At 40.4% G+C, this 13,677-nt stretch overlaps 1 protein-coding gene across 3 annotated transcripts; it reads left to right on the forward strand.

Annotated features, from left to right (window-relative positions):
* Positions 1-1,128: 1,128 nt before the first annotated feature.
* Positions 1,129-13,472, forward strand: xirp1 (xin actin binding repeat containing 1). Of its 3 annotated transcripts, none has more exons than XM_086099080.1 (5): positions 1,129-1,257; positions 4,209-4,366; positions 4,579-4,620; positions 6,332-6,409; positions 6,540-13,472. In XM_086099080.1, exon 5 carries the CDS (start codon positions 6,540-6,542, stop codon positions 13,230-13,232), a length of 6,693 nt encoding a protein of 2,230 aa, XP_085955206.1. In that variant the 5' UTR covers positions 1,129-1,257; positions 4,209-4,366; positions 4,579-4,620; positions 6,332-6,409; the 3' UTR covers positions 13,233-13,472. The 3 variants fall into 3 exon arrangements, with proteins under 3 accessions (XP_085955206.1, XP_085955215.1, XP_085955197.1); XM_086099089.1 differs by lacking the exon at positions 6,332-6,409 and having other exon boundaries at positions 6,540-10,976; positions 11,419-11,566; XM_086099071.1 differs by lacking the exon at positions 6,332-6,409.
* Positions 13,473-13,677: the final 205 nt, after the last annotated feature.

Consider the following 13,677-nt stretch of genomic DNA (forward strand, 5'->3'; position numbering starts at 1 on the left):
AGTATTGAATGTTCTCTATTCGAGTAGCGTGTCGTAGCCAGAAATCCCCCTCAGGGTCTGTAAAAAGTGCATGTCACCATTGGCTCAGCAGCGTTCTGTTGCCCTTGGTATGAATCAACTAAAAAAAGATGAGGATGTGGGGGTGTAAATGCATACCTATGCGTATAGCACAGCCGCTTAAGATAGGAGTGACATCGGTACTGATGGATTATGACGCACGCTTTGGCTCTATAACCAGAACATTTTTGTGCACTGTTGGTGTTTTGGCACTGGCTCGTGTCAGCTTTGACCTTGTGTGAGACAAAGACTACAATGATTTGTCTGTGGATGACAACAAAAGCCCCAACATGCCAAACCTGTAAAGCGACGCAACTACTAATTGTTATTTTTATTCCACTCCATCACAGACACACCAATATTCACTCATTCACTGCCATTGACGACTATAGACGTCAAAAATTCATGTTAACTATTTCTATTAGTTTAACATTTTTTTCAATTCATTTCATTTTTTATGAAAACCTAGGAAATAAAATAGTATTTTTATACAGATATAACGTGTGTGATTAATCGTGAGTCAACTATTGAAGTCATGCGATTAATTACGATTCAAAATTGTAATCGCCTGAAGCCCCTTATTTTTAATAATAAAAAAAGAATTAAATCAGGGGCGTCAGGCGATTAAAATGATTAATTGTAATTAATCACATGACTTCACTAGTTAACTAACGATTAATCACAAATTTTATATCTGTTATAAATTTCCAATTTTTTCCCCTCGGTTTTCATACTCTTGTTTGCAAAAGTGGAATTTTTTTTAAACTAATAGAAATAGTTCAAATGAATTTTTGACGTCTATAGCCATCAATGGCAATGAATGAGTTAGTCCCTGTACATTTAGCTGTCAGTGCCACCCACTGACACGTATGGGGGCTTTGATAGGAATGACAAAATATTGGTGGGAATGGCAGATGAAGGGGTGTCCCAGTCCTTTAGTGACTAACAGAGGTGATTGAGTCAGTCGAGTATCAACCGCCAGTCACCCACCCAAAATAGACGCTCTTAGGTCGGGGTGGGGGCGACAGCTCTGATAAAAATCAGCTGTCACGGGCCGAGACCAGTGGAGTGCAGAGAGTCAGTGTGGGGTGAAACACAAGAGAGGAGTCGGCCTTCATCACACATCACTGAGGCAGCAGGAGTGAGCGCTCACGACACAGCACAAATACCAAAGGAGAAAGACCATTGGATAAAACGTCTGTGAGTAGCGGAGATTTCATTTGATTATTATTTATTATGTGGTTAGATATATAAACAATACTCAATCATTGTTAATAGCGACTACTATAAGTTAACTCTTAAATATCACAAATGATTGATGATCATGAAACAAATGTATATTTGCTTTAAATGTATACTACGTTGATGTGCATACACTAATACAACAGGCAAAAGTTCTAAATATAATTTTCAGTTTTAAGTGACACCTCAACGGTTGTAAGTAAAACAATGTGTTATCTATTTACGTAGCTTACAGAAGACTTAAATATAGAAACACCTCTCAGTATGATAGTGTATACTTAAGCACATGAATAAATTATGAATCAAACTCACGATCAGTGAAAACTGAGCTTTATATGGTCAAATCAAGTGTTTTATGAAAACAGCTCGTGTTGACTTTCAGAATGTGCAGGTGTGGCTAATGCTGTAAGTAGACATTGATCGGCCGATCAGAAAAAAGAATAACTGATCACTAATTCAATGGAGCAATATATCTATTTAAACAACTTTTATATTTACTTTACATTCCACCTTCGCCATTCACAGAGTATAGGGACTATATTCCACGAGTAGCGAAAACCTACACATAGTTGACGCCAAAATAAATACATGGGGGGAAGGGGGGGATAATAAAAAAAACCCAATGATAAACACTGAAGTTAATATAAATGTCTTATTTAGCGGAGCCAATCAACGATGTAATTGATTGATCGGGCAAATTAAGACATTAAGACAAATTTTTCATAAAATGCAAAATATCGGCTGTACCCGAAAGTCTAGTGGTGAGCAACAATGGTATGTGTGTGCTTTTTAAAAAATATTTTTTTATTCTCTTTTGAAAAACACAAACACTTGAGTACAGTATTATTTCTCCAAGGAATGTCCAGTATTGTACTATGAATTTTAAATCAGCACCATTCATAAAAGCAGCAGAAAAAGTCATGCCAATGTTTACTGCAAGTGTCTGGAGTACAAAAGTGTTAAAAGTACTCACACTCTATACTTGAGTAAAAAGTACAGATTTAAAGAAAGACTGTAAAAGTAGTAGTACTGATTAAAAATGTACAGACTCTAAAGTACAAAAGTAAAAATAAAAAAATCTTTTTCACTGTTAATTATATGCAACATTATTTTCCCGCTTTCATTAACTTAAAGAGGAAGTCAAGTCAGAAATGTTATTTACAATAATATGTTCTATGCGGCCCCACTAGTCTAAACACGGCATTCTGATTAATATTGTGTTTGTGGAATATGAATAAAGCAGCAAAATCCACCTGCTTTTATCTATCTCAGGGGGCGGCCATTTTGCCACTTGTTCTTGAGTGAAAATGACATCAGAGTTAATCAGGGCTTAGTTAACGACCAATCACGGTTCATGGTTGTTTTCTGGGCTTGGACATGCGACGTTCACAAGCTGAGCCCTGAGGCACTGTGATGTCATTTTCAGTCCACGGCAAGTAACAAAATGGCCGCCCCTGAGATGCTTAATTCATAGTCCACTAATGAAAATCAGAATGTGGGGTGCATACAACATATTGTAAAGAACATTTTTGGGATTGTCTTCCCGTTTAATAAGACTGCTTAACCGAGATGTTATCATTCTCTATTTACATCATCATCCGCAAAGGTTGAAAAAAACAATGAGCCTCTTTTGACGACCTCAGGTGTAGAAAGTACATTTCTTTTTTCCAGTAGTACAAGTAAAAAGTCATCAGATAAATGAATAGTAACAACTTCCCACCACTGCTAGTGTAGCCCACCATGGCGGTGTTATGTAGGTGTTATATTGTTGGTCTCTTGGCGAAGTGGTTTTCATTACAGTCTGCGAATGTGGAAACAATCACAAACAGCTGATGGGTTGGGGAGTTGGGGAGGCGGTGCCCAAGAGAGAATACCAACCACATTTCACCATCATTTGTACAGCTGTTAGCTAGCCACAACACCCTCACATTACTGCACCGCTAATAGCTACTCCTCATTCCCTGAGTATGAACCCTGATCAAATACATGTCCGCAGTAAATTGAAAAACTCTTTTTGTACAGTATCATTGGTCATGATTACACTTTACAAACGAGCAATTCATCGGTCTGTCATACAAGTGTGAATAATTACACAAGTTGACCTCTCAACGTCACTCGCCGCCTCATTCTATCTGCTCACCCATCTATGAAAATGTTTTCAATCCGGACTGGTGAGAGGCGCCAGCTTGCTGCTCAGGCCTTTTGTCCCGCTCGGGCTTACTGTGTGAAAAGAGGAGGTGTGTCCAAATGTGGCCATGACTTACAGCTGGAGAGGATATAATTCATAGCATAAGCTGTTGATATTATCCACTTCACAACTATAAATACACGTCTGAATCTTATCTCCACAAGTGTTGTGGTGAAATTTGTCCTCGGGTTAAGAGTAGGATCCATTTCGTGCATTTCCTGAGGTCAGTTGGTGGCATTCTTTCAGGTCAGGTGTTGATGTTTGATGGCACGGAGCTCACATGAACAATGTGCAAACAATCTGAGTGATTGCAGCTGAGCTAGCAGTTGCTGTTGTCGTTTTTGTCCGCCTCTTCTTGGGCATCAGTCGATTGTTGCTGTTGACTCCAGGCAACACGTGTGGGACATCTTTTTTTGTCATGTCAGTTGGTACAAACACAATTCTGAGAAGCCTGTGTAACAAAAAAATCCGTCTGATACTTTAAGTTGCTTCAAAACTCAATACAAGTGCTAAACTCTAAGGGAGGTCTGCATTAATATTTCCAATTGATTGTGTGGAACCAACATACATTGATAGATTAGATTCCATTTAAAGCCTCTATAAATACATGCACTATGGACATCACCATAAATTAACACACAGAAGTGTTGCGTAAACTTGTATTACTAATAACTATTCCTGAGAGGTTTCCTCATTCGTTCCTTTTGTATTATTTTTGCAGATGACAAATATAGCACATTCACATCACTGAGCAAGAGTGGCATCCTAACAACACAAGCCGGCAACAGGATATCAACTTGCTCCTCTGTCAGAGACAGGTCAGCTCTCTATCTGTCAAGAGCAGCATCCATTGACTCCATTGGACGTTCAACACAACCGGTAAGTTCCTGAGATGCTTCTCATTCCTCACCACACTCTGGGCCCACGGAATTCAATAGGAAGTGAACACTGTTTTCTTTCAAATGGAGCGGTTCCACATTTTCAATCTATCTCTCTGTCACTGTTATAATAGCAATGAAGGGATGATTCATTTTCGGGCTTTCTTAAAATGTGAGTTAATATCATAACTTAACATTTCTGTTTCCCAACAGGGATTGATTGGCACATCAGGGACAAGGATTAAAAGCAGCAAGGTACTTTTTGAGTGTATTTTTGTTTGCTTTTGAATGTGTGCAGTATAACGGAACCTGTGCTTGCTTGACTACAGAGACGCTTCATTTTTACTTTGGGGTAACACATTGCATAGTACGAAAAAAACCCCTAATAATTTACAGTATATTTCTAATAATATGAATCAAGAGCATATTAGAACAAAATTATACTAGCTTTTAAGATTATTTTCAAATCACAGTAACATGTACACAAATCATGCACATACAATTTTATTAATAAAAAAAAAGCTAAATAATAATCATTATTGTTGTAATAAAAATATTTCATTTATTTACTGTATGTATCAAATGAAATGATGTAACATGGAAATTATAGAACTACATTTACGAATTGCACCGAAATTCTAACAGAAAAGGCAGTGGTTATTATGTGGAATCTCATCAGCTAGCTTTTGCTGTGAATCGCGTGAGAGCTATAAGTACAAATTCTGCACCAGTGAATGTGTACCATCTCGTGACATAGTGGATAGAGTGCTCACCGGAAAGGTGCTCAGTCATGGGTTCAAATATCGCTCTATGCATTTTATTATTATTATTTTTTTTACTGTGTTCTTGCAGACAGTTGGGAGTTGGAAATTATCAGTTTTCCCATGTTTATTGAATAATTAAACAGTTATTCTGGGGGTTATGGTTAGGGTTAGGCCGGTAATGCCGATAACAGCCTATTTTTTAATGGCAAAACAAAATTAATGACTTTGTGATAGAGACAGAGGAGAGTGAAGCGAGGCGGGAAACACGCACAGTGCTTAATTCACAGCAAAATAATAAATTCCCAGCAGCCTCCACATCACGCTAAAATAACCTATTCACAGCCAACTTACTGTAATCACGCTAATTTATATAGCCGTTCACGCCAGGCCAAGAATATATCGCTCCGGCATTTGTCCATTCAGAGTCATTCACGGCGAAATAACACTAGCAGGAGAGTTGCCGGTCACAGCAAAAATAACCACTGCCAACAGAAAATAAATGATTTTAATGGTCTTTGGTAAACAAAGTTACTGAACATATAAATAAGGGATATGTGACATGATGGCTTGAACAATGTAAAGTGAGATACTATTAGAGGTAGTGTTTTCACAGTGATACACAGACACTCTTCTCAAAGTTTCTCAAGTTGGGGATATTCCAATTTTGGATGAAATTTCAGGATGAACCTAACATTATCTGTAGCCTTTACAGGTGAACTTGATTTGCCTTCTAAACGTTTGAAATAACGTTTCAACTGTTCATTGTCTCTCTCGGAGCTGAACAGTCAAATTTGCAACAGATGTTTGAACCATGTATCAATCAATGCATTCTGGTTAAATTACAATTGATATTGGATGATAATTAACAATTGATCAATAGTAGGATGCAACAGAGATACAGAGAGACTGGAGGAGTTACAGAAAGGCATATATGTGGACACCCATGGGGGGAAAAATTGTACGTTTTTGCATTAATATCCTTGATAGAGAACCGCAAGTTGTGAAAACGTTGGACAGTTGCACATGTGCATTCAAAAGTTTAGAGAAGGTCAAATCGAGCTCCCCTGTAAAGGTTATTGTGCCTTGTAGGTTCATCATAAATTTCCCTCGAAGATTAGTATCTCTAACTTGTATGTTAAAGAGAGCTAATAAAAATTAAAAAAAGACACTGTTTTTGAAGAACGCCTTTGCTCCACTAATAGCTGCGTGTAGTGTTTTCCTTAACCTTGGTGTGACGAGGATGGTTTGCAGTGACAAACATCAAGTGAGCATACAGGAAGGTAACGTATGACTTGACTTACATACTAATTGCATGCCATTTAAACATATCTGCATCTAGTCTAATATTGGTTGTACTGAATGAGTACTGACATTATTGCATGTTCTGTTTTTGTTTTCTTCCATTTTAAGATGGCTGAGACAGCTATGAAAGTGACAGTTTCTGAATCATCTCATGATAAAGACGATCTTCCTCTCCCACCACCACCACCTCCTCCTCCTGTGCCCGCAAGGCCCCTTGACTATGAAGGGTCCTCAGCATTAAGTAGCCTCCCTATGCCGCCACCTAAAGAAACCTTTTCCACATACTATCAGCAAAGGCAGAAGAGTGAACTGAAGAGGCTCTTTAAACACATCCACCCAGACATCAGACATCTTGGTGACGCTGTGGATGATGACATAATGAAGGCGATGCAGCCGGCGGACACTGAGGCAACAGATGCAGAATATCAGGGTGAAGTACAGTCAATGAGGTGGATCTTTGAAAACTGGAATCTGGATACTATTGGGGATCCCCATGCAACCAAGAAGCTGCTGGATGAGGAGAACTTCCCAAGTGGAAATGTCAGAGGCACCTCCTCCATGTTTGAGCACTGTGATAACAGACCTCAAATTTCAGAGGTATTTGCAAACAGGCAGACTTCAGTCACAGGGGACGTGAGAACATCTACCTGGCTCTTTGAAACAAAGCCTTTAGATTCCCTTAACAAAAAAGAAGAAGGAGAACTGGTTGAAGCCGTGTTGAAGGAGCCCATCCAGCCAGGAGATGTAAGTGGGACACGTCTTCTTTTTGAGACCAAACCATTAAGTGACTTTGGCCACTGTAACTCTATAGAGGACAATAACTTCTTGAAACTGATGTCGGAGCTCCAGGAAGAAAAAGGAGATGTCCAAAAGACTGTGAAACTCTTTCAGGCAGACCCTAACTGTGCCATTCGAGACAAAAGTGGAAATATCCATACAGTGAAATCCATCTGCAGGGAGGAGATCAACAATGGACACACGAGCAGTGCTCGTTGGTTATTCAAAACCCAGCCTTTGGACATGATCAACGAGGGAAGCGATGGCGTGAAAATAATTCGGGGCATATCTCTGGAAGAGGGAGACAGAGGCGGAGTGGACAGAAAGAGGTGGATGTTCGAAACCCAGTCTTTTAATGCTATAACGGAGGTTGCAGAAGTGGACAAGTTCAAGAGCACATTGGCTGAGTGCACAACAGAGGCTGATGTCACCAATAAGACAATGCTCTTTGAGATGCAACCACTGGCAACACTGCGAGGAAACGCAGAAGAAAAGATGTTGGAAAAGGACACAGTTATTGGAGGAGATGTCAAGACATCGCTTTGGCTGTTTGAAACTCAACCCATGGAGACTCTAAATGATAGCTATGAAGTTGGGTGTTTGAAGAAAATAACCCTTTCCGCTGATGAACAAGGAGCGATTAAAGACAAAAAAATTATATTTGAGGGCCGTGGCACTGAAAAGAGCTCCTTGGGAAAACAACATGTGATTGAAAGGGGTGATGTCATGGGGTTCAAGCAACTTTTTGAAACGATTCCTCTAAGTAAAATTGCTTATCGTAATGAGGAGAGTAACAATACATCAGGAAATCAAATTCCTGAGAATTCTACTTTGTATGCTATCAAAGACAGTTCTGGAAATCTCCACAAGATAACAACTGTCAGTCGTGAGGAGTGCATCAAGGGAACGGTCCAGAACTACAAGTGGATGTTTGAGACCAAGCCTTTACATGAACTAACAAAAGGAAAGGAAAATGTTGAGGTCATCAAAGGCATCACAAGAGAGGAGGACACAGTGGGTGATGTCAAGTTGGCAAAGTGGCTGTTTGAAACACAGACGATAGATGGAATTCATTCCAAGTTCAACCAGATGGAGCCAAGTGGTTCTGTTGGAGCCCAGCCTTGTAAAGGTGATGTCAAGGCATGCAAATGGTTATTTGAGACACAACCGATGGACGTTTTGTATGACAAATCAGAAAAAGTGAATGACAAAGAGACCATTGATAGCGCAAGTGTTAAGTCGATTACATGGCTTTTTGAATCACAGCCATTAGACAGCATAAAAGATGGCGAGGAGTACAATTTAAACCTCTGTACCACCATACAGGATTCTGTCAAATCCAAGACTGATGCTCAAACAGTCAAACATCTTTTTGAAACAGAGACCCTGGACCGAACAAGAAATGACCAAACAGAACAAGACGTGAGATGTGTCAGCCAAGTTAACTTTCAGTCAGGAGATGTCTCAAGAGTTAAAGAACTTTTTGAATCCCAGTCCCTTGATGAAATCGGATCAGAAATGCTGATGACTTGTGACGAACACAATGACGACGATCAAATCCAGAAAGGATCTGTACACAAATTCACTTGGTTGTTTGAGAACTGTCCCATGAACACAATTAACAAGGACAACGATGATGCAAACGTTGAGAACCCCAGTGAAGCTGTGAGCGGGGATGTCAAAAACAAAAAGTTTATTTTTGAAACCTCATCACTGGACAAAATCCACGATCAGCCTCTTGAACAGAAGTCTGTCAGTTTGGAACAGCTGGAGAGTGATGTGGATGTGAAGTCCAGCACCATGATGTTTGAGTCCCTGCCCCTGTATGCCATAAGGGACAAGGAGGGACAGTTTCATGAGGTGACAACTGTGAAAAAGGATGAGGTCTTAAGTGGTGACGTGAGAGGAGCCAGATGGATGTTTGAGACGAAGCCCCTCGAGGCCATCAAGGCAGATAATGAAGTTTATGTGATCCGAGCTGTCACTCAAGAGGATGTCGAGAAAGGAGATGTCAAATCAGCCAGATGGAAGTTTGAGACACAACCACTGGACTCCTTTACTACCAGAGAAGAACCTTCTGTTAAGCTCACTGAAGACGTTGGGGGCAGCAATGTGCAGTTGAATAAAACGATTTTTGAATCTGAGGAATCAAACAATACTTTTGTAAGAATGGTTAGCGTCACTGACGTTCAGCGGGGAGATGTTAGGACCTCCACCTGGCTCTTTGAGAATCAAACAATTGACAGCCTCAGGGGAGAGCCTCAAGAGCAAGGTCCAGTTAAAACAGTCCACAGAGAAGACAGCCAGAAAGGAGATGTGAAACGCTGCACTTGGCTGTTTGAATCACAGCCACTTGACAAAATCAAGGAGCCAGAAGAAACATCTTTCCAAGGTTCAGAGGAAATCATCCCAAAAGCAGACGTGAAGTGCACAACCTGGCTTTTTGAAACAACTCCACTAGACAAAATCACCTCCAGCAGTGTTTCTGACACCATGTCATTTTTAAGTGAATTGAATTTAGTTATTTCAAGTGGCATAATAATAGAAGCAAAAGAAGGTCAAAATGTTACCATGGCCAAATTCAGTCGGGAAAGCACACATGAAGTCCAAATTCAGAAAGAAGAGGTTGTTGAAGGAAATCTCCGAAACATCATCTTACAACTCTTACTTAAACCAAGCAACACACAAGTTACTCTTCTTAGAGAAGTGGAAAATGGAAACGTGAATACTACCGTAGTCCAACTTCCAGTCTATCAGTCAGCTACAGCTACTGCTATTGATCGGGATCAAATACTTCAAAACGTTGTTCAGATGATTGACGAACTACTTACCCAAGGTAACAACTTCAAGAAAGGAATCCTAATGCAAGAGACCACTGGTGGACAAGTGGATATGTCTGTCTATTCACTTTTTAGCCATAGTGAAATGGAGACTCCAAGTCAAGTTATTGAAAGAGGAGATGTGAAATCCGCCATTGGAAATCTGTTATCAACTGCCAGCAGTCCAAGGATATCAACAACATGTAGAATAGATGAAAATGAAAAGGGGAATGTGAACTTGTACAAAAGCTGCATCGAGAAAGGAGATCTGCACTACCTGAAAAGTCTTCATTCTGCTGAGGCATCAGAAGATGATGTTGATCACAAAACTCTTGGCAATGATCAAATTGAGATTATACAGGGCGATGTGAGGGAGGCAAAAAGAAGTCTCTGCCAGCAAAAGGAAGCGGCAGAGCGAACTATTTCAGATGTTCTGCCAGGGGATGTGAAGAACACCAAAAGGGTATTTTCATCAGAATGCTCATTCATTGCTGAAAACTGCATTCCACGGGATGAAATCATTCCTGGGGATATTTCAACAGCAAAACAACAACTTGCAGCAAAGCAATCAGTCGTGGTTGAAAAAGAGGAAATTGTGGCTGGGGACATTAAGGCATCAATGCAGTCATTAGAGCGTGCAAAGCAACAGAGCATGAGCATAGAACGGGAGAACATTACACCTGGAACTATTTATGACATGGACTTGTCATCTAAGTGTCCGGAAACAGAAGCAAGTCAAGTACAAAGAGAGACAATCCTATCTGGAGATGTGAAGGCAGCAAAAAAGTCCCTGCAACTGGCCAAGCAGCAAAGCATGCAAGTAGAGCGGCAAGTCGTTGCTCCGGGAAAAATATACAACCTGGATGTCTCTGTCCAAGAAGGAAGCTCTGTGGTGGTTACGCAATCATCTTCGACCTCCAGAAGCCACCGAATCAAGACTTGTCCAAAGGTCAGTGATGCCGTCAAAGATTTGGAAAGCCACGTTTCCTTAGACACTTGCCGACAGGAAGACATACCTCGTAGTGTAGTTGTAATGAATTCTAGTGCACCACAATCACCTTTAGTAAGTTACGAGTGTAATGGCGTAACAAACGAAGATGGGCCAGAAGATGTTTTTAAAGGAGATATAAAGTCAACAATTAGATCTCTGCAGAGTGCAGCAATGGAGCAAAGGCTCCCAGATAAAGAAGCCATTGTAAGAGGTAATGTCCATCTCGCATTGCAATCACTTGAGCAGTCTAGTGTAAATGTCTCCAAGGGAGACTTTAAATCAGCGATGCTTTACAGGAATTCAGGGAGATCTTGTTCAGAGAACAGCAAAGCTGTTCACAAGCAGAGTGTTGCGGTGTCTATGCCTCCATCTGACACAACATTGTTTCCTTCAATTTCAGTAACGTGTGAGGGGCAACCGTCCATCACAGCACAGAACTCAACATGCTACCCGCTAGAAAATGGAGGCTCTAAATCGTCCAGTTCTGAGGTTGGAACTGCCCCATCACGCCTGATAAAGAAACCGCAGAACCTGAAGCCAGCTTTGCCACCAAAACCACAATGGACTAAACCAGCGGCCATAGATGATCCGAAGTTGTCACCTGCCATTAAAAGAGAGCCAGTTTCTCACCAAATTGCTAAACATAACACTCAACTTCCAACAGGCAAGTTTGTTGATGATACAAGGTACACAGCAGCGAGTGCTAAAAAATCAAACTGCCAAGTGACAAAGTCAAATACCGCTGAATTGGAGATGGAGAGAAACGTCATACAGAAGATTAATGCGGCCGAAGAGATACAAAAGTGCACGAAAGATTATGAGGACAATTCCAAGCATGAAATGAACATGAGCTTGAAGGCTGCATTCAATAACTTTGAAAGAACGAGCAGCGGGAACCGGAACAAAAACGCCAAAAGCCCAAAAAACGTCCTAAACATCAAAGATGAAGTGAAAAAAAAAATCAAAAACACAAGCACTGCTCAAAACAAACAATTCTGCAAGAGTGACACATCCGAGACAAACAGTGCGGCGAATGCATGCCAAACAACAAAAAACATAGACGACAATGAAAATAAAGTTGTTTTAAGACAGAAGAAAGTCAACGAGACTGAAAGCCAGCGACGACAAAGGCTTTCTGTCCACCTGGATGAGATCATGAAGGGAAACGTGAAGGCAGCCATGGAAATATTTGAAAATATGAAGAAACGAGAGGAACTCAAAGGAATCTTGTCTCAGGTGCAAGAGATAGAAGTAGAAAGCACAAATGCAGATGTTAGCTCATTAAAGACATTTTGTAATAATGTCCCTGGTTGGATGGTATCATCAAGAGAACATTCAAAGCAAAGCAAAGTTGAGGCACAGGATGATGACCTAGAAAGTGTTTCTTCGGTTGAAACTGCATTTGAAGATTTGGAAAAAGCAAGCAAGGAAATAATACATCTGAAGGAGCAAACTTTTGCCAAGCTTCTTGACATTGAGGAAGCCATTAAGAAAGCACTGTACTCCGTGTCCAACCTGAAATCTGAGGCCGATATTGCAGGGTTGTCAGGACTTTTTGGAGAATCCTTGAAGTCAGATCAACATGTTCAACCTGCCAGCAATATCAGGAAAATCAGCATTGTGTCAAGCAAGGCCAAACCAAGTCAAGGACAAGACACAAGAATTCACCCCAGTGACTCTCGTCTCCCCACACACGAAGCGACCAGGCAAGCAAATAAGTTCGTTAGACAGTCATCTTCCCAGTCGTCACCCTCGTTTATATCCATCCATTCAGCTGCCAGAAAGCCCACTGAACAACCGAAGCCCACCATGTCGACATTCAAACCAACGCCAGAGAGGAACGCTCAAGGGGATCCGACCCAAGGGTCTGGTCACAGCCCAGCAAAGCGCAAAGTCAGCGTGCTCGAGGTGCAAACAGTACCAGAGGAACCTGCAGGAATAATTGGCACAAAGACCGTCAGTGAAACATACAAAGAGACAGATGGCTTTGGCAACGTTTTTGTATCTTCTGTAACGTCAACATTTGTCACCAAACAGTCTGATAGTGAATCAGCTGCTGTTTTTGAGGTGGTAGGAGGGCCAAGCACATACAAAGTCACGACATCCCCATCACTGCAAAGATGTAGTCGCCCTCCTGACGACAAGAAGCTGAGTAACACCAATGAGAAAGGGAAAGTGTTTGCAACGTTTAGCCAAGCAAAGGAAAAACAGTGAACAAACTCATCTCTTTAACAGACCAAGGAATTCCATTTGTGTGATCAGGTTTTGTTGATCATGAAAAGTATCTCATGTAGTGATGAAGATGTTGCCTTTTTATTTAAGAAACTTTTGTCTTAGAGATTTTATACTGTAACCATATTATATAAAATGTTGAATTCTTTTGAATGAAGCAAAAATAGCAGATACCGTAAGGTTTTGTGTAAAATGTTCAATAAATTACCGTTTATGGAAACACTTCCCAGTGCCCTATGTTTTCTTTAAAGGACATCCAGAATTATTAATATTATTATAATCATCATCATCATTATTATTATTATTATTCATATGACTAAAACATTCAAGAGACCATGTGTAGAAATTTTTGATTTTTTTCAGTGTTCATTCATTTTAAAAACCCACTACTAATTTCAATAATATGCAAAGAAATATGTTCTATCAC

Source organism: Leptonotus elevatus, chromosome 1 (assembly GCF_054856555.1).
Source record: "Leptonotus elevatus isolate MCC_2025b chromosome 1, RoL_Lele_1.0, whole genome shotgun sequence".
NCBI classification, from domain to species: domain Eukaryota; kingdom Metazoa; phylum Chordata; class Actinopteri; order Syngnathiformes; family Syngnathidae; genus Leptonotus; species Leptonotus elevatus.

Bases quoted from the DNA above. Each gene is read 5' to 3' on its own strand.
- xirp1 (XM_086099080.1), top strand. From the start codon at position 6,540: ATGGCTGAGACAGCTATGAAAGTGACAGTTTCTGAATCATCTCATGAT.